The sequence below is a fragment of the Misgurnus anguillicaudatus genome, chromosome 3 (genome assembly GCF_027580225.2).
Source record: "Misgurnus anguillicaudatus chromosome 3, ASM2758022v2, whole genome shotgun sequence".
NCBI lineage: Eukaryota > Metazoa > Chordata > Actinopteri > Cypriniformes > Cobitidae > Misgurnus > Misgurnus anguillicaudatus.
Window position 1 is genome coordinate 5,870,411 of NC_073339.2, and position 21,023 is coordinate 5,891,433.

Genomic DNA, 21,023 nt, shown 5'->3' on the forward strand with positions numbered 1-21,023 from the left:
ATGTGCAATGTGAGGGCAACAATTGGTTTAATTAAGTGCTTGACCCAGACAGTGTGTGCAGGTACTTCTGACGGAGCCGCCAGTCCCAAGCTGAGCAACCGGCTCTTCCTACATTCAAAGCACTGCTTGAATAAAGGGTTTAATATTATTCTTAATGAAAAAACACAACAACAAAACGATCTTGCTTACATTAAACATTAAATATGTATATTATAACCGAACGAGAAAGCACATTGTTTATGCCATTGTCAGTGTCAGTGAGCTCTCATCACACACTCTTGACAGTAAATAATAAATTAAATCTGACACCTGCTCCCCTGCTGCTCCTATATTACACTATTACAACATACCTAGTGTTTGCCTTAGTTTGGCCCTTGACACTTGTGTTTTACTTTTATGTTTTCTTTGGTAGTTAAAGCAGATGCCCGACTGTCAGTAAAGTTTTGTGTTTACCTTGTCTCGGTGCATTTACAAACTAGAACAGTTATAACAGTCACAAAAGGATCAACCTCATCATGTAAAGTAAACATTACAACAACCAAACAAACTTAAGGATAAGAAATTAGTAAATGGTCAGTAGCCCAACACTGTTCACCATATTGGTAACCAAGAAATTATAGTATGGAATTTAAATCTATTCCATACTTTTTGTTCATTCATACTGGTTTCACTGGTGACACTGATATCAGTCACATAAAGTTTCATGCGACCAACATACATAAATCTTATTAAATAGGCTAAATATTTTTTAAGGGTGTCTGAATCTCACTGCACACTGATTCCATGCTGTATAAGTACAGGTTCTGCTTCTCAAATGTAAATATTCTGAGTATTCATTATTGTGGAAATAGTTCCTTTATGTAAGGGTTAAGTGTACTGTGCTTTATAATTGTAAATAAATATTTTCATAGATTTTTGTCCTCACTAGCCATGTTTTCATCACCATGACTTTATGTGCATTTTGAAGTATTGCATGAGAAACAAGTGATGAAAACGCCAAATTTTGAATAAAAATCCCATTAATTCGCAAAAAGTTTTTACACTCACTTGTGGTGGTTTTTGACTCATGCGATAAGAGATAATGCAAAAATGGGGGATAGAAACGTATTTTCAGAATAAATTTTGAAGTAGCGAACATTAAACCCACAGGGAGGGAGGGCTAAGTTTGCACATTATAGATTTTTCGGTTCTTTGAGTTTGCAGTTATTTACATGGAGGTAAATAACAAAATGTTTACACACAGTGATTCTAATGTTCACTTACAGTATCTTTGTGTTGCTGACCATCTGACACAGACGCTCTGCTTCTGTTCTCTGTTTAGTTTGATAGCCTGTGATCTCACTGCTGAATGCTGTGAAAGTTTATCATCAGCTCTATCATCAAACTCTCATCTGATAGAGCTGGACCTGAGTGACAATAAACTGCATGATTCAGGGGTGAAGCTGATCTCTGATGGACTGAAGAGCCCAAACTGTAAACTGAAGATATTGAGGTATTTAAAAGCATAATGTAAACGTATGTAGCTCAGAGGTTCTTATGTTATTAATGAGGATATAAACATGATGTTGATCTGCCAGGATTTGGTGCAGACAGCCCCCTGTTTCAGAAAATGTTGGTAACAAAATGTTCTGTAACAAAAATTAACACAATACAGAACTTACAGTACATGAAAACAAAGCCCACGAAAGTTTAAAACAGGAACAAGACACTCGCAATTAAAAAAAAACGTTAGATATATTTACACCATTTTTTGTTCAGTACTAGCACTTTATGGATTTTTTGATTCTTTGCTAGAGTTGAACTTATTTACATAAAGGTTAATAACAAAAAACTTAAATAAATTAAATGAATCCTATGTTCACTCATCTCTTTGCTTCTGACCATCTGACACAGACGCTCTGCTTCTGTTCTTTGTTGAGATTGACAAACTGTAATCTCACTGCTGAGTGCTGTGAAAGTTTATCATCAGCTCTATCATCAAACTCTCATCTGATGGAGCTGAACCTCAGTTACAATAACCTGCAGGATTCAGGAGTGAAGCTGATCTCTGATGGACTGAAGAGCTTAAACTGTAAACTGGAGATACTCAGGTATTTAAAAGAGTAATGTAAACGTACCCAGATAGCAAGCAACCATTGAAACAATGTTAAAAATCATTGATTTCTCAATGTTAATACCATTGAATAGGGCTGAGTTGGTTTGGATATTTTCTTACCACAGTCGGTAATCAACAAATTCCTGTGATTTTGCGGTTTATTGGCAAGACAACGTGCGTGTCCACATGTGCCTACAGACATTTCACCACTTTTCTATCCTTAATTTGTAAATGGCCTCTGAATGAAGCAAATTATTGCTGCCATGACGGTCTGTTAAAGTAACCATTTGTATGAGAAATCATTTGTAGTGCGCATGTGTGTGTGCTTGAGTATAGCTTGGAAGCTGCATGGAGACGCATATGTGTGCGCAAAATGCCATGCTCTGTCTCGCATGCGTCCGGGCAGACCACCTCTGTCGTAGACCCTGACCATAAACGTTTTTCTTTTTCCACAAACAGAAAAAAACTAAACTTTTTCAATTGTATCCTGCTTTAGAAATGGCCACTGTGGTAAGCTAGATGAAAAAGAGACAATCTGACCTCTTTGGATATTAATCCTTTGGACTGATTGCGTGATCTTTATGTTTGAAAATTTGATAATGTATGAATCCTGATTCTGTTGTTGATCTGTTGCGGCTGTTTGCACGTTCAAATTAATTGTGAAAAATTAGGTTATGGGGTTATGGTGATCCGTGTTTGTTTTAGTTGGACATTTTATTTATTGATTGATTTTTATTGAAAATTTACAGTTATAAACACAGAACACAAACAAAAACATACAGCAGTCTCGGACCTTATAGACAGGGTTCTAAATTAACTTTTTTGACCACCAGCCAAAGTGGCTGGTAACTTTCTAAAGTTACCAGCCAATCAGCATTTCCACTAGCCAATTTTTTTCCGGTGAAAATAAGAGAAATTATGAGTGCCACTGAATGCAACAATGATTTGTTTTTTCCTTTGCATGCATGCGACAATCCTGACAAAACATGACAACATTTTTGTGATGAAACATAAGCTTTCTTCATTTCTCTGTTGATAGACATAAAGCTTTACTGGGGCACAGGCCCCCCATTTTTGCTGACTTTTTGTAAAAGCCTGCTGTGTGCAAGAAGTGTGCAACAGTTCTATGCAATGTCCTTTGCTTAACCCACTATTTTTCAGTGCAACAGGTACTGCGAAAGATAAATATGTATTTAAAAATATTTAAGTATAATCTTCATCATACCTAACATTATTAACATGTTTGGAGACATTAATGACATAAAATGTTTGGTAATAAAGACAGCAGAGAAATATTTTCTACATTATACAATAACAGCAATGATTAATAACTTATTTTTACAATAATATTTCAAGAAACCAGTCATTTTACGACTGCTATTCTAAATAATCTCAGTCATAGTTACTGTTAACTGTTATGTAAGTTAGTGTCCTAGAATTAAATATTAGTAAACTAAATATTAATTTAATATCTGTAAATACAGAACAGTATAACACATACATCTGTTGATTTTCTCAGCAACATTGCAATTCAAAAGACTTGACAAAAGGTTTTCCTGAGATTTTTCCTCTAATATTTGAGAACTGACTGAGTGTGGATGTAGTTTGTCTCACCTCCCTTAAACTTATCATCTCTCCGTTCTGCTTCCTTTTCCCTGCTTTGCACAAAACATTTATGATGTCCATTTACAGAAGCCAATAATGATCGAGTCAAAATAAGATTATCATTTTTATTTAGAAACTTACTTCTCGTCATGTTTTCATAATTACTCATTTGCGTGGCGTCCCCTTTGGATGCAGTTGCGCGCGCGGATGAACGCAAAGACGCGCGTGGACATGGATACATGCGTGCACGCATCAGTGTAAATTGGGTAAATACATTGCATATAGATCTGAATACACTAGTTAACTGCTAAAATTTAAACTTGAGATTTACACCTGGGCACAAAAGATTTACACTGGGGCACATGCCTCAGTAAAGGGGTGTGGCGACACCGCTGTCTATCCTCCCTGCGCTGCCCGTTCATTCTCCTTCTTCCTTTTGTGTTCTGGTGGACGCGTTCAGTTCGTTTCCATGGTTTCTCGCGCTGGTTTCGCTGCAAACTGCGCGCAGCCAATGGGCGTATGAAACATTATCACGTAGCATTACACAGTGTTTATGGGAAATGTAGGAAGTACTGCCAGAGGGATAAATGACCGAGAACGGAGCTTTATGTATCATGCTTGCAATGCCTCATGCATCACCGGCCAAAGTGGCTAGTAAGTTTTTATTAATACCCGCCAAAATGAATTTTAACCCGCATTTGGCGGGTTGGCGGGTGTTAATTTAGAACCCTGCTTATAGACCTTATAATAGTAAAAAAGGTGTTGAGAAATAGTTAAAGATGTATACATACAATAATGGTGTAGTGTTAACAGAGATGTGTAGTTTGTAGTGCTGGGCAAATATTAATCGCGAATTATCGCATACAAAATAAAAGTGATTTTTTTGCATAATATATGTGCGTGTACTGTGTCTAATTATTGTATATATTTAACCACACACACATTCATATATTCATTTCAGAATTGTTTTATATAACATTTATTTTTAATATAGAATATATAAAAATACAAATAAATATATATAAACATGTAAATGTTTCTTAAATACATACATGAATGTGTGTGTATTTATTTATACATAATAGTTACACACAGCACATACTCATATATTATGCCAAAAATCACTTTTATTTTGTATGCGATTAATCTTTGCCCAGCACTAGTAGTTTGTTGTTTTGTCTGGCTTGTAGAGCTCTGTTAGTCAGTTAATTTATCCAAATGATCAAGAAATAAACTCCAGTCCTTCAATTTCTGTATAGAGTCTTTCCATTTGTATAACAGAGACCATGTCCACTATCCACATCCGGAAAGAGGGGGGTAAGGATGATTTCCAGTTTTTTATGGGCTTTTTTTCAACCCAGTAACTTTGTTTTGGTAAACCATTCTCTGCAAGCATGTGAAAAATTAGGCTGTTTAGATTTCCCCTGTTTTGTAATGTAGATAGCAAGACCAATTACTACCCTGCACTGCACTACCCAACCACAGCACTCCTGTTAGTGCAGAGAGAAAGAGTTAAGATAATTGACAGCACAACTGAGTTCCAATTTCAACAAACCACTATCATTGTGATCAGTGTTTGTATCTTATCAGGGGTCAAAGGGCCCAAACTAAAGCAAACACTGATCACAGTAATTGTGATTTGTTGACATTTCAAAATGTTTTCAATATTAATGGAGGGTGCAAACCTGATATTGATTCAATGGTATTAACATTGACAAATCAACAATTTTTTACATTGTTTCAATGGTTGCATGCTATCTGGGGTGTGTTTATTTTTGACTGTTAGTGTTTCCACCTTGGTAATTGTTTGCTAATTGAGCCTAAGCTGTGCTGACTTAAGTGAACAGTATTGAATGCTAGTGCTTTCCATATGACCACAAGGTGTAAGCACTGAGACATGTAGGGATTTGTGTGTAGAGTTTTGAAGTAACAGCTAACCAAATTTGGCTCATGTGTTAAAGCAGGGAAGTAGTGTTTATAGTTCAGCTAAATGATTGTGCTTCTTAAAAATGGTGTTATGGTTTTAAAAAATTTAGTTCAAAAGCCTGGTTATAGTGTTTTAGCAATCGAGAAAAACTGTAAATTAATCTTATGTTCAGTTCACTCATCTCTGTGTTGCTGACCATCTGACACAGACGCTCTGTTTCTGTTTTCTGTTTAGATTGGAACACTGTGATCTCACTGCTGAGTGCTGTGAAAGTTTATCATCAGCTCTACAATCATCAAACTCTAATCTGATAGATCTGAACCTGAGTTACAATAAACTGCATGATTTAGGGGTGAATCTGATCTCTGATGGACTGCAGAGCCCAAACTGTAAACTGAAGATATTGAGGTATTTAAAACCATAATGTAAACATATGTAGCTGATAGTTTCTTAAGTTAGCAATAGTGAGGATATAAGCATGACATTGATCTGTCAGGATTTAGTCCAAGCAGCCCCCTGTGGCAGAAAATGTTGGTAACAAAACAGAACTTGCAGTACACGAAAACAAAGCCCACAAAATGTTTAAAACAAGAACAAAGAGCAGCAATTAAAAAAACAGCATTGTAGATATTTTTAGGGGTTTTTTTGTTCCCTACAGCACTTTATAGATTTGCAGAGAGCCCTGCAAGTAAGCTTAAGATGGGCCTGTATGGGCATAGCCTAAGGGCCCCGCACAGGTTTGCCCACTGGCGAAATGTTGGCCCCTTAGTGCTGGCCCTGCATGGGCAGCCCTCACTTAGCCCCATGAAGCCCTCACATAGAGAAATCCCCAGAGTTAAATAAACACTGCTGGATGTATATATTGTCCCAATCTTACAGAGTGTTAAAAAGTAACAATGAAGCAGAATTAAAAGCGCTGTTATCCTCTTTCTCAACATCTCTGTCTGGGATCTGAAGTTGCGTTTTGCATCTTACTTGTAGAGTCATTTTCTTACTTTAGGTTTAGATTTTGTTTCATTTGGAGTCACCACTATTGTGATCAGTGTTTGATTTGGTTGAACTTGACTCTTGACTTTTACCTTGTTCAGTCTTTTGATTGCTATAACTTTGTGTGTTTAAAACATGTTTGTTATGGCAGAGTGCAAACATTTTGTGGTGGTCAGTTCAGTAAATAAAGTCTAAACATCATTGTATAAAAATGTATGTATTCATTTATTGTTTGCACACTTATCAGAAGGATCTTTCTCTGACAATGTGATACTATAGTATGAGATCCAGCTCTCTCTTAGCAGTTTGTCTTTCTGAAGAATTTTGAAACACTGACACTTAAAATTAACTGCTGTATAATGTAGATACACAAATATCAAGAATCCAAGTATGACTCACAACAATGGTGACAATAAAATGAAAAGCTTCATGCTGCAATGCATGCTGGATATCAACAAATTACAAATCTCATCCAGGACTCCCAGAATGCACTGCGGCATGAATAAATAATGAATTTTTTTACCATTTTCTTTGTCACCATTGTTGGGATTCATACTCTGATTCTTGATGTCTGTGCATCTAAATTGTGCAGTGGTTAATGTTTATGTGCAAATTATCAAAATCCTTCAGAATGATAAACTGCTATGAGAGTTCTGGACCTTACACTGCAGTATTTAATTATTAATGGAAAAGGATGCTTCTGATGAGGGGGGAAAACTATATTAATAAATCTGTTCATTAAATGATTATGTTTGACAATGTTTGACAACCATCAATATTCACTTAGACAATTGCCTTTTCTTTGCTATAACATGTGTTATAAACACAGTTAGATATAGCAGCCAGAAAACACTAACAAGCTAACGGTCAAGAGCCAAAGTCCAACTAAAACAACCACTGATCACAATAATGGTGACTTTAAATGAAACTGCCAACATCTAAACCTAAGGTAAGAAAATGACTTTACAAGTAAGATGGAAAATGCAATTTTAGGTTTCAGACAGAGATGGTGAGAAAGAGGATAACAGAGCTTTTAATTCTGCTTCATTGTTACTTTTTAACACTCTGTAAGATGGGACGATATTTACATCCAGCAGTGTTCATTGGCCAGCGCTAATGGGCCAACGTTTTGCCAATGAGCAAACCTGCGCGGGGCCCTTAGACTAGCCCTAAGTGGGCCCATAAAGGGCCATCATAGGCTTGCTTGCAGGGAGTTGAAATTATTTACGTGATGGTAAACAACAAAAAATTACACAATTAATATGAACCATATGTTTACTCATCTCTGTGCTGCTGACCATCTGACACAAAACGTTACACTTCTGCTTCTGTTCTCTGTTTAGATTAATGGACTGTAAACTCTCTGCTGAGTGCTGTGAAAGTTTATCATCAGCTCTACAATCATCAAACTCTAATCTGATAGATCTGGACCTGAGTTACAATAACCTGATTCAGGATTCAGGAGTGAAGCTGATCTCTGATGGACTGAAGAGCCCAAACTGTAAACTGCAGATACTCAGGTATTTATGTTTGTAGCTATGAGTTTTTTGTGTTATCATTAGTGAGGATAAAAACATGGCATTGATCTGTCAAGATTTGGTGCAGACAGCCCCCTGTTGCAGACAATGGTAACAAAAAACAAAAAAAGCTTTATTTAACAAGAAAACAACACAATACAGAATTTAAAGTAAATTAAAACAAAGCCCATGAAAGGTTTAAAGGGGTCATAGCATGGAAATCTGACTTTTTCCATGTTTAAGTGCTATAATTGGGTCCCCAGTGCTTATATCAACCTAGAAAACAGTAGCCTCTTGTGGAACGGCTGAAATTCCACAAGGGGGCACATTTGTTCCTCAGACGTTGCACAAAAAATGTGACTTCCGAATATATTCGTGAATGACAAGTGAGATTCGAACGAATGTCTGTTAGTGAACTAATTGTATACAGTATTTATATCGTAATTCGGTCAGAAACGTCAAGATTGTGAGGTGAACCAATCGTTTTGGATTCAAAAGCTTGGATATTAGATTTCCTTGGACTTTTTTGGGATTTATGAACAATTTGTTTTGGACAATTTCACCGAAGCAGAAAAAATGAAGATTTTGAAGGTAAGGAAATATCTCGAATCTGCGCCGCCCGGTTCAGGTAACTAACAACTAGATTAGAGCTGCAAATTTCGACTATTTTTTCAACCGATTAGTCTATCGATTATTTTTTCGATTAATCGAATAGTCTAAAGATTTTTTTTACAAATAATAAATGTAACATCTGCTATTAATGCCAACATTTTATTGAAGCATTTTCTCAATTAAACAAATACACAAACAGTGCCCGTGCCAAGGAAAATGTAACAAATCACATAAAAACAAGTCCAACATTAATTCAGCCTAACATAAACAGTGCAAAAGGGGCATTATTCACCTTAAAGAAATAAAATATATTAATATTAAAGAAGTAAAATAAAAATAAATCAAACTGAATAATAACTCCTTATTAATATAAAAACATGCCCCGCTCTTTATTGTTCCAGCCCTAGTGCTAATCATAAACTAATGAAGAGTCATCATTAACTACAAAATGACTCACATGAAATCATTGTTTATTAATACATTAACTAAAAAACATGTCATGTTGTACTTAATGATGACTCTTCATTAGTTTATGATTAGTACATGCATTTACTCAGCATTAGTTCAGACTGAAGTAAAAATAAGTTCATTGTGATTCATGAACCCTTATTATAAAATGTAACCATATTATTACTGTTAATATTATTACTATCAGTCGTAACGTTACTGCATTCTCATTTAGCATCAACTTTAACATTTAACTTTTCTTAAGTCTCGGGTAAATACAAATTTAGTTAGCATGATCTTCTAATATTTTATAAACGGCGTTTACGCTGCTGTTACTTTAAATAAACGCATGTCAGGAATACCTAACGAGACGAGCTTTTATAATATCTGCGCACATAGCAAAAAAATAAGCTATGGGAACTCCGCGCTGCCAGCTGGCTTTCAGTGCACGCGGGCACATGCCTATCTCAGTGTAACACAGTAACTTATTATTTCATAACTTCTTAATATAAAAAGTTAAACATGTCCCGCTCTTTATTTACTGTTTCAACATACTGCCCAGACGCGATGCAATGTCGTGTCTGTCAGGCGTCTCGCAGCTCGTATTAAACTAAGATGTAAACACAGCTGTATTAAGCACCATATATGCCTGCATTGATTCTATTGTTGTATAAAAACTTACTGTAAAAATTCAAATACTTACGCTGCCGTCGCGTCATTCTGAGGTCGGAGAGCTCCAGGTTGTTTTCTTTTAAGATGATCATGCACAGATGTTGCGCTGCTGTGTTATGCCATTTCAGTTTTACACAGTATGGGTTTTATTTTGTCTCTGCTTAAAGTATTCCCACACTTTTGATCACGTTCTGGCTGTTTGGTATAACACTTGTATTATCCGGTCGGAGCTGAAGCCGCCTTCATTTAAAAACGTAAATAATGCGACGCATCGACGCACTTCCGGCAAATCGACGTAATTAGGTAATCGACGTAATCGACTACGTCGACGCGTCGTTCCAGCCCTAAACTAGATTACAGTTTTATGACTGCTATAAATCATATAATGCTTTGTGTGTGCGCTTAATGGAATCCCGAACGTCTAAGCTTTCAAACGATGTGCCGCATGACCGTATATTTTGAAGATTTAATGCTTCAAAGTTACAATGACGTTTATGCAGCCTCACGTGCAAGGGAGGGGGTGTGCCGTGTACGGCACAGTGATCCTTATCAGGTTAAAGGGACAACCCAGTAACCAGTCTCTGCACGCATGTAAAAAATTTGGTTGTTTAGATTTTGCCTGTTTTGTGGCATAGGTAGCGAGTTTTATTACAATAACACAGCGCCTTAATCTGCACTATCCAACCACAAGAAAGAGAGAGAAAGAGAAATTGACAGCACAGTTGAGTTTGAATTTTTAACAAACCACAATTATAGCGATCAGTGTTTGCATTTCATCAGCTCATTTGCATTTAAAAGGACACACCCCAAAACGGCACATTTTTGCACGCACCTACAAATTGGCAATTTTAACATGTTATAATAAATTATCAGTGGGCTAAAACTTTACTTATGCACTCTGGGAAATATCATAATATGACCCCTTTAAAACAGAAACAAGGACACCCGCAATTAAAAATGCAAAAATGTCCTCTACTAGGACTTTATAGGTTATTGATTCTTTGTCAGAGTAGCAATTTTTCATAAAAGTAAAAAAACAAAAATTTTAAATAAATAAAATGAATCTTATGTCCACTCATCTCTGTGCTGCTGACCATCTGACACAGACGCTCTACTTCTGTTCTCTGTTTAGATTGATAGTCTGTCATCTCACTGCTGAGTGCTGTGAAAGTTTATCATCAGCTCTACAATCATCAAACTCTCATCTGATAGATCTGAACCTCAGTTTCAATAAACTGATTGGGGGTTCAGGAGTGAAGCTGATCTCTGATGGACTGAAGAGCCCAAACTGTAAACTGAAGATATTGAGGTAATTAAAATCGGAATGTAAACTTATTCAGCTGATACTTTCTTCCGAGTGAGGATATATACGTGGCATTGAGCTGTCAGGTTTTGGAACATTTTAAGAAACATTTTGTTAAAACTGTACTGATAGGATGTTTTGGATGTGTAATGTGGGCATGTTCAGTAAGAGGAAGTTTTACTTACAGTCAGGGCCTTTTAAGTCAAAAGAAAAATACTCAAGACAACTTTAAAGTTCGGCTAATTCAAATGTGTGCTAAATTTTATATGTGGCCCTATGGCTCTGTTCTAAATTCTATGTCAATTTCATAAGCTTCATAAAAAGTTAGGACTGGAATAAGCATCAGGGATGACTCTTCTGGTATAAGACTGGAAGAGCAGCAGAGGCGGACACTACTTAAGTATTTTTACTTTATACATAAAATTTAATTTTCAAGTATTCCTATTTTATCAGTGTTTTTCTTTGGAAAACATACATTCCAAAGCATATTATCATAATTTTTACTCCACTACATTTCATAATTTCAAGTTTCTGGTTTATATTTAAGTACATTAAACATCTAGTAGTTCAAGAAAAGTAAAAGTACACAATTTTTATGTAATTAGGTATTAAAATCTATTTGAATATGCAATATAAAAGGAATACACAGTATGATTCTATGCTTTAGAATGTAGTGAAAAAATTTTAGTAAAGTAAAGTTCATTTTTTTCCCAAGACAAAAACTCTGATAAAGCACAGATGCTTGGAAAATGTTACTTAAATACTCAAGTAGTGTCCACCTCTGAAGAGCAGATCAATATAAATCCCTCTTGAGAACAGAGCATGCATGCAGCAGTAAGGACACAATGAACTTGATAAAGTTTAAACAAAAATTAAAGCAGGTGTTTGGGAAGGAGGTGGGTTACAAATAGGGGTTGGCCGATTATTTATCTTGTCGATCGATATTAAGCATTTTGCTGATTATTGTCATTGGCCATTTTAAAAGCCAATTTTGTTGATAAAGTAATGTAATTTTGAAATGTGCTATTTGGCCCTGATGCAGCCAAGGATTTAGTGAGAGCCGTCAGAACACGGAACAAGGCACTCAGGTGCCTAGAACAATGCCCGTCCATCTGATTTGTTGAAAGTCACGCGTCTGGCCAATCAGGGCAAGAGCCTAGCCAACACCTGGGGCTTTCAGATCACCTCACTCTACTTCTCCTCCCTGCCTACATCCCTCTTAGGAGGGCAACAAAGCCATGTATCAAAACCATCACAACATGGCCAGAGGGGGCTCTGTCACAACTCTAAGACGGTTTTTCAAATACTGATTAGTCCATTTTTGAACATGAGGACCTTCATGAGTACACAGAAACAGTACTTTTTTATATTAAAACTTGCATTGACAATGTGACTGTAAACAAACGCATAAGGGTTTTTTCTAACCAGAAGCCATGGATGACTTCAGAGGTACATAAACTTCTTAAAGCACAGGACTGGGCCTTTAGGCTAGGGGTCACAGCCCTATATTCCACTGCTAAGACTGAGTTGAAGAGGGGAATTAGAAACGCTAAATGGGCTTACAAAGAGAAAATCGAGAACTATGTCAGATAACGACCCAAGACGAGTGTGGCAGGGGTTGCAACATCTCACTAACTACCAGGGTAGAAAGAAGTAACAACTACAAATGATGCCCTCCTAGCAGAAGAACTTAACAACTTCTTTGCACGTTTTGAGACAAAGAACTTATCCAACTCACTTCCATCTGTGGTCACTGATTTGCCTGCTCTCACTGTCCAACAGCATGAAGTGAGACAGGTATTTAAAGCAGTGAACACTAGGAAGGCAGCTGGCCCTGATGGGGTACCCGGGAAGGTACTAAAAGCATGCTGTAATGAACTCTCGTCTGTCTTTACCACCATTTTCAACCTATCTCTTGGCCAGGCCATTGTCCCCTCTTCTTTGAAATCAGCGACTATTATCCCTATCCCCAAGAAATCACCATCAAATAGCGTTGCAGACTACAGACCCGTGGCTCTCACTCCTCTAATAATGAAGTGCTTTGAGAGACTGGTACTCAAACATGTGCAAGCTAACTAACCTCCGTCCCTGGATAATCACCAGTTTGCATACAGGTCAAACAGATCTACAAATTATGCTCTATCCATTGCTCTCCATACTGCCTTGAGTCATCTTGAACAGAGAAATAGCTATGTCAGGATGCTTTTTGTGGATTACAGCTCCGCTTTCATTACAATTATTCCCGACATCTTGACAAACAAATTGCTGACTCTCGGCCTTCCTCCATCTACTTGTAGCTGGATAGAGGATTTTTTATCAAACCGTCCACAGACTGTCAGCATAGGACCACATTTCTTTTCCACCATCACACTTAGCGCCGGCTCACCCCAGGGCTGTGTGCTGAGTCCTCTCCTTTACTCATTGTACACGTATGATTGTTTACCATCGTTTTCCACCACTTCCATTATAAAGTTTGCAGACGACACTACTGTGGTGGGACTGATAACGGGTGGGGATGAATCCGCTTACAGACAGGAAGTGCAGAATTTGTCTGAGTGGTGCTCTGCCAATATTGCAAAAACAAAAGAACTCATAATAGACTTTAGAAAATGCAGTACACATCATCAACCCCTCCTCATAAATGGTGAGTGTGTGGAGAGAGTTTCCTCTTTTAAATTTCTGGGCATCCATATTACAGATCAACTTTCATGGACAACTAACACCACTACAGTTGTTAAAAGGGCACAACAGCGCCTTCACTTTCTGAGGACATTGAAGAAAAACAGCATGAATTTGATGGTGATGGTGTCCTTTTTATAAAGCCACCATTGAGAGCGTTCTATCCTATTGTATCTCTGTGCGGTTTGCTGCGTGTTCTGTCACTGATAAAAAGGCCCTACAAAGAATCATACAGATTGCAGATAATATCATTGGTTGTCCTCTCCCCTCCATGTCAGATCGCACACTCTCGAGAGCAAACAATATTACTAAGGACAACACGCATCCTGGACACTACCTGTTTCAATTGTTGCCTTCTGGTATGCGATATAGGTCCATACAAACAAGCACCACCAGATTTAAAAATATTTTTTTCCCAAATGCAATAGTTTCTTTAAACAAAGGCAGTTAGATAAACCAGTCACTCACTATCATATTTTGAACTGTGATCATTGTTTTAATCTAATTTTATTACTGTATTTTATTACTGTTTTTTATTGTATTCTATTTATTATTCATTTTTTTATGCATGATTATTGATTAATTATTGTATACACCATGTGGATAGCGCTCCGAATTTCGTTGTGCTGTAAAGTACAATGACAATAAAGGCATTCAAACATTTCTTGGTGAGGCCAATGTAGGCACTATATGGGCTTGAAGGATGGGCCCTAAGTGGGTTTATCCGCCTGTTCCATGCTGGCCCCATGTGACTTAGCCCACATGAACCTTATGTAGAAACTAAAGCCAATGTTAACTAAACCAATGCCAAGTATGAGTGTGGTTAGGTTGAAGAAGTGATAAAGATAATGAAGATATGAATGAAGTGATGATTGACCATTAATGATAAACACATACTGTTAATAAACAGAATCACTAAAGAAGGAAGAACAAGAAGAGAAAAAAGGGAAAAGACCAACAGAACCACAACAACTACAAAAATTTAAATAAACATTTGGTGGAGCCAATGTGGACAGCAAAGTCCCCTGTGTTAACATTAACATTAACACTGCTCAGTGATTATATAGGTCCACACTACAGAGCGTTAAAAAGTAACACTGAAGCATTTATTTGTAGAGTTACTTATTAAATGAGGTTTAGTTGTTGGCTTTGTTTTATTTAAAGTCACCATTATGGTGATCAGCGTTTTTTATTTTGACTCTTGATTTTTTTCTCTTGAATGTTTGTTGTGGCCAAAAAGTGATAGTAGTGCAATTCTATGGTGGTGGTGGTTAGGATATAATGTCAAACATCATCATCTTCATGCTGCAATGTATGCTGGGTATCAACAAATTACAAATCTCATCCAGAACTCCCAGAATGCACGGCAACATAAAAAAAAATCATGAACATTTTGACAGTTTTCTTTGTCACCATTGTTGAGATTCATACTCTTGAGTCTTGATGTTTGTGTGTTTAAATTACATCATGGTTTATTTTTAAGTATATTGTTTTAAAATCTTCAGAATGACAAACTGCTATGAGAGTTATGGATCTCATACTTTAGTATCACATTACTGAGATAGGTACTTGTGGTGGTTTACCGGACAGGGATTATCTTAAACCAGGACTAGGCCTTAGTGTAATTATGAAATATAAACAGTTTTAACAAATATGTCTTACCTGTGTGCATTTTGAAGCAAAACAAAGGGCACTGATGTATTTTAAGATATAAAAAAACAAGAGTCAATATCCAACTAAAACAAACACTGATCACCACAGTTTTTACTTTAAATAAAACCAACATTTAAACTTAGGTTAATAAATAACTTCTGTTCTCTGTTTAGATTGACACACTGTGAGATCACTTCTGAGGGCTGTGAACGTTTATCATCAGCTCTACAGTCACCAAACTCTCATCTGGTAGAGCTGGACCTGAGTAACAATACACCAATTCGGGATTCAGGAGTGAAGCTGATCTCTGATGGACTGAAGAGCCCAAACTGTAAACTGAAGATACTGGGGTATTTAAAAGTGTAATGTAAACTTGGACACGGTGTAGTTGTTTCAATTTAAGCTCACATAACACATGCTGTTTCTGCATTTCTGATGTTAATCTGAAGTACCTATAGAGTAGTATTACATCCTTTATATCTCCGAAGAGTCTTCATTTTAATCAAATTTATCAAAGACAGATCAACTTTACTGATTCTTTCCGATAACTTACGAAAAAATTCAGGAGTTAATACAGAGGGAGGAGCGAGTACGAGTCATTCAACAATATACAACACTGTTTAACTTGTGATTCACTACATGTTCGTGTCGTTTATATAATATGCACTTATGCACCTATTTGCAAAATAACACCATACTATGCCGGCATTTCTGTGCCAAAAGGAATCGAGCGCATCACTGATACCCGCACGCGCGCAAAAGTGTGGAGCAAAAAGCTCCTTTTAAACCCTCGCACGCGCATGCCATCTCATATGCTCGTAATTTAAGCCCTCGTGCGCGGAGATGTGTCTTACAGCACGCGCAAAATCATCCCCAAACTCTCGCGCTGCGTCTTTTTCGCTTGCGCGAATACAATTCTTTTTGGCAGTCGAGGGGCGGGACTTATTATTTTACATGTAATCTCAAATGTCATTGGTTACTACACTATTCTTAAAACCGGTTGTGATTGGACAGTCGTGGTAATCAGCGGCCGCCATTTTGGGGTAAAAATGTCAACTGGACAACAGCACAGATACACAGAATGACAACGAAAGAGAAGTCAAAGTGGAATTAAAACACGCGATTTTCAGCAATCCAGTGCAAAAACTATTAGTGTGATAGTACAAATCTCGCCTTTCATCGTTTATTGCTATTTTTAACTGTTTTTTAGTGTAATAGCAACTTCATTCCTTTTAGAAACTGCAAGTCCTAGCCATACAAACCATAATAATGATTTATATGAATATCCCTTACGAAAAATAACCATTGTTTATTGTGGTAATAGTGTTGTAACCATGTTTTTTTTTTTGGTGCATTGATTACTATCAGCAAAACCATGGTTTTACTACACTAACCATGGTTTAACTATGGTTTTTGAAAAACATGGTTGTCAAAACATGGTTAATTTTCGTATGATACTAATTACAATGAGCTTATTAAATATATTTAGTGAATTCATTTATTTCATTGATAACTTATTTTTGTATGTAATATGTGTACCTCCTGGGAAACGGTCTAATGTTATTATAGAACTCATATCACTTTACTCTTAGCTGTCATTTAGAGAGAAATCTAACATTAATGAATCTCACAGACAAATCAGACAAGAAAATAACAACATATAATTTCTCACATTAAATCAACAGTAAATTTTATGACGTACCTACATTAAAAGCTGTATTATCTTATGTTTTATGTTGTCAGTGATGGAATAAGGTGATTTATGTAATGTTATTAGTAATGGCTTATATTTGAAAAATATTTGTATTTTATTTTATTTTTTATTTTATGTTATCTGTATAGCTGTTCATATATAGCTGGTAATATTCTTATAAAAAAAATAAACTACTACTAAACTAATAAGTTGGGTGAGCACGCCACCTAGTGAATAATTGCAGAAAATATGGATTGCTGTAATAACTTGTCATTTGCAGGAAAATGTTTTCTCTTAATAGATAACTCGTCAATTGTTGGGGAAAGAGTAGTTAATGCTCATTAAAGCAAGACTGTAAACATAAAACTCTTATTTAAAAACAGCCACGGCTTCCAGAATTATTTAATTATTAAATCATGACACTTAGGCTATGTCCACACGAAGCCGGTGCATCCCCTATCCGATCATTTTTTTCCCTTGCTCTAAAAAAAAAAATAATCCGTACACACGAAACCACTGAAACCGACTGAAAGCGGTGTAGTATATATGCCGGACCAGTATGGGGCGCTGTAATTCTGCCACAGATATACACTATACACGGAGAAGAAGACTTTGAGCATGCGCATAACCAACGTATGGTGTTGTCTATTATCGATTGTTGGTCACCACAATTGCATAGAAGCAATAGATTTTGCTGTAATAAAGCTAGTAGGCTTTAGTAGCTTCTGTAGCACGAACACAATCACGTAGTCCACCGTTATTGTTGCTGCTGTTACGTGTGACGCTTCCGACACGTGATGTGATGACGTTTTCGCTTCACAAAATATACGGATTGGCTGTACAGACGAAACCGCAAGGGTGTCGGTTTCAGATTTATCCACTTTAGGACCTGGTTTCAAAAAATAGCGGATTCAGTCTCCCAAAACGCCGGATCCGTGTGGATGTAACGCCAATACGATAACAAATTTATACGTATGCAGTGATACGCGTCTCCGTGTGGACAGCCCCTTAAAGCATGATGTTCTATAAAATCATTGTGTTTGTGGTGTGTCCCAGGGGATTAAAACATGCAATATATATTTCAGATATAGTGGAGTTATACTATTACTAGTAAGTAATAGTAAATATATTTATAAAGTAGGCTAAAACTATCTAAAAAAGATAATACAGCTTTTAATGTAGGTTTGTCATAAAATTTACTGATGATTTAATGTGAGAAATTATATGTTGCTGTTTTCTTGTCTGATTGGTCTGTGGGATTCATTAATGTTGGATTTCTCTCTGGATGACAGCTGGGAGTGAAGTGATATGAGTTCTATAATAACATTAGACCGTTTCCCAGGAGGTGCACGTATTGCATGCGGAAATGGGTTATCGGTGAAATAGATGAATTCACTAGATATATTTGGTGGGCTCGTTGTAATTGGTATCATATTCATGTGGGTCATTGTTGTGGTTTCTGTGGCTAGGACTTGCAGTTTCTAAAAGGAATTAAGTTGCTATTACACAAAAAAAAACAGTTAAAAATAGCAAAAAACGATGAAAGGCGAGATTTGTACTATCACACGAGAGTTACGTATGTAACTACGGTTCTATGAATCCCGGATGACCGCCAGAGGCGGTGCTTAAGCACTGAATGATCCATCTCGCGCATGCGCAGGTCGAGTGTTTATACCAACAAAGTCACCCGTGACCCCTGATGCCTACGGAGAGTCTATAACTTCCGGTGACATCAGAGGATCTGTTCCTACAGAATCTTCTCGCGAGTACACAGGAATTCTGAGTGACAGAACGCTCTGGCGGTCATCCGGGATTCATAGAACCGTAGTTACATACGTAACTCTCGTTCTATTTCATCCCTACTGACCGCCAGAGGCGGTGCTTAAGCACTGGATGACACATACCAGAAAAGTCACGAGGAATTTAGCACGTACCTTATTGAGAGGACAGCGCAGAGTCTGGCAACAGGACCACCTCCAGTGGATGGGGGGTGGCGACATTCACCCGGTAGAACCTGGAGAAGGTACTCGGGGATGCCCATGATGCCGCCTCACAGATGCGCTCCAGGGGCACGCCGCGCAGGGCCGCCCATGAAGTTGAGACTGCCCTGGTAGAGTGGCACCTCACCCCGGATGGCAGGGGGTGACCACCTCGTTTATATGCCTGGGTGATTACATCCACCACCCAATGAGACAACCGCTGTTTGGAGAGAGCACAGCCCCTCCTAGGACCACCATAGCAGAGGAAGAGCTGGTCTGACTGCCTTATACTTGCAGTCGCGACAACGTAGGCTCTGAGAGCCCGTACGGGACACAGCAGCTGTAATCTGTCCTCCCCTTCTGGGGGAGTAAATTGTGCCAGGTGGATAGGCTGGTTAAGGTTGGTTGATGACAAAACCTTCGGAAGAAAAGCTGAATTCGGCCACAGGGTAACCCCCGAGCCATCGGAGTTCCACCTCAAACATGAGTCACTCACAGAGAGCGCATGAAGTTCCCCAACACGTTTCGCTGACGTGATAGCAAGGAGAAAGGCAGTCTTAATAGAGACCCACTTCAGCTCTGCCTGAGCCAGGGGTTCAAAGGGAGGTGAACATAGGGAATCGAGCACCAGGTGTAGATCCCTGGCTGGAGCGCGTGGTGCTCGTGGGGGGCGTAACCGCCATGCACCCTGCAGAAAAAGGGACACCAATCTGTGACACCCCACCGTGTCGTTGTCCACCCGAGCATGTCGAGAGGAAATGGCTGCCACATATACCCTCAAGGTAGCCGGGGACCGGCCGCCATCCAAGAGTGACTGGAGAAACTCTAGAATCTTTGGAACTGAACAGTGCACAGGGTCCACATTCCTGTCTGAGCACCATGTAGTAAACAGCCGCCACCTGTTCTCATACTGCGCCCGGGTAGAAGGCGCCCTTGCATTCAATATGGTATTGCAGACGCCATCTGAACACTCAGTCAGCAGCGGGTCGGGCCCTGCAGCGACCAGACCCACCGCTGCAGGCGGTGAGGATCGGGATGCCAGATTTGGCCCCGTAACTGAGACAGGAGATCCCTCCTGTCTGGGAGGCGCCACGGTGAACCGTTGCAGAGACTGTACAACAGTGGAAACCATGTTCTTCCCGGCCAGAAGGGGGCTACCAACAGTAGCCTGTGACCGTGTTGGAGGACTCTCTGCAGTGTTGGAAGAATCAGAGGGATTGGTGGAAAAGCATAGAGGAGAACCTCTGGCCAATCGTGTGCGAGAGCATCCTGGCCCAGAGGGCTGCTCTTCTCCGTCCAGGAGAACCAAAGGGGGCAATGAGTCGATTCCTCTGAGGCAAAGAGATCCACCCCTGCCCTGCCGAAGATGTCCCAGATGCTGAGGACCACATCCGGATGAAGCCGCCACTCCCCCGGCGGAGGCTTGCAACGGGAGAGTAAGTCTGCCGCATGATTCTGCTCCCCAGGCAAATACATCGCCCTCAGGCTGGCCAGGTGTGGCCCTGCCCACAGCAGGAGATCCTGGGATGCCTGCAGCAGTGGTGCAGACTTGGTGCCTCCTTGGTGGTTTATGTGAGACACAGTCGAGACATTGTCTGATCGCACAAGCACATGCCGGCCTCCCAGGAAGGGAAGGAAAACCTGCAATGCCTTGTGCACAGCCCGCAGTTCCAGGACATTGATGTGCTGTGAGCGCTCCTGCACAGACCACAGCCCCTGAGCTGTTCGATTCTGCCACACAGCACCCCATCCCGAGAGGGAAGCATCTGTTGTGAGGATTTCCCGACGAGATGCGATGGAACCCAAGGGCATGCCCTGCAGGAGAAATGACCTTACTCTCCATGGGGCCAGAGC

General features: G+C 38.7%; 1 protein-coding gene across 1 annotated transcript in view; it reads left to right on the plus strand.

The window, feature by feature from the left end:
• LOC129443969 (uncharacterized) overlaps positions 1–21,023 on the plus strand; it is a 44,994-nt gene that overhangs the window by 13,839 nt on the left and 10,132 nt on the right. The window contains exons 14-19 of the mRNA XM_073860080.1: positions 1,322–1,492; positions 1,920–2,090; positions 5,862–6,035; positions 7,958–8,134; positions 10,995–11,171; positions 15,671–15,847. Coding sequence (XP_073716181.1) covers positions 1,322–1,492; positions 1,920–2,090; positions 5,862–6,035; positions 7,958–8,134; positions 10,995–11,171; positions 15,671–15,847 — 1,047 coding nt within the window. The remainder of the gene's footprint in view (positions 1–1,321; positions 1,493–1,919; positions 2,091–5,861; positions 6,036–7,957; positions 8,135–10,994; positions 11,172–15,670; positions 15,848–21,023) is intronic.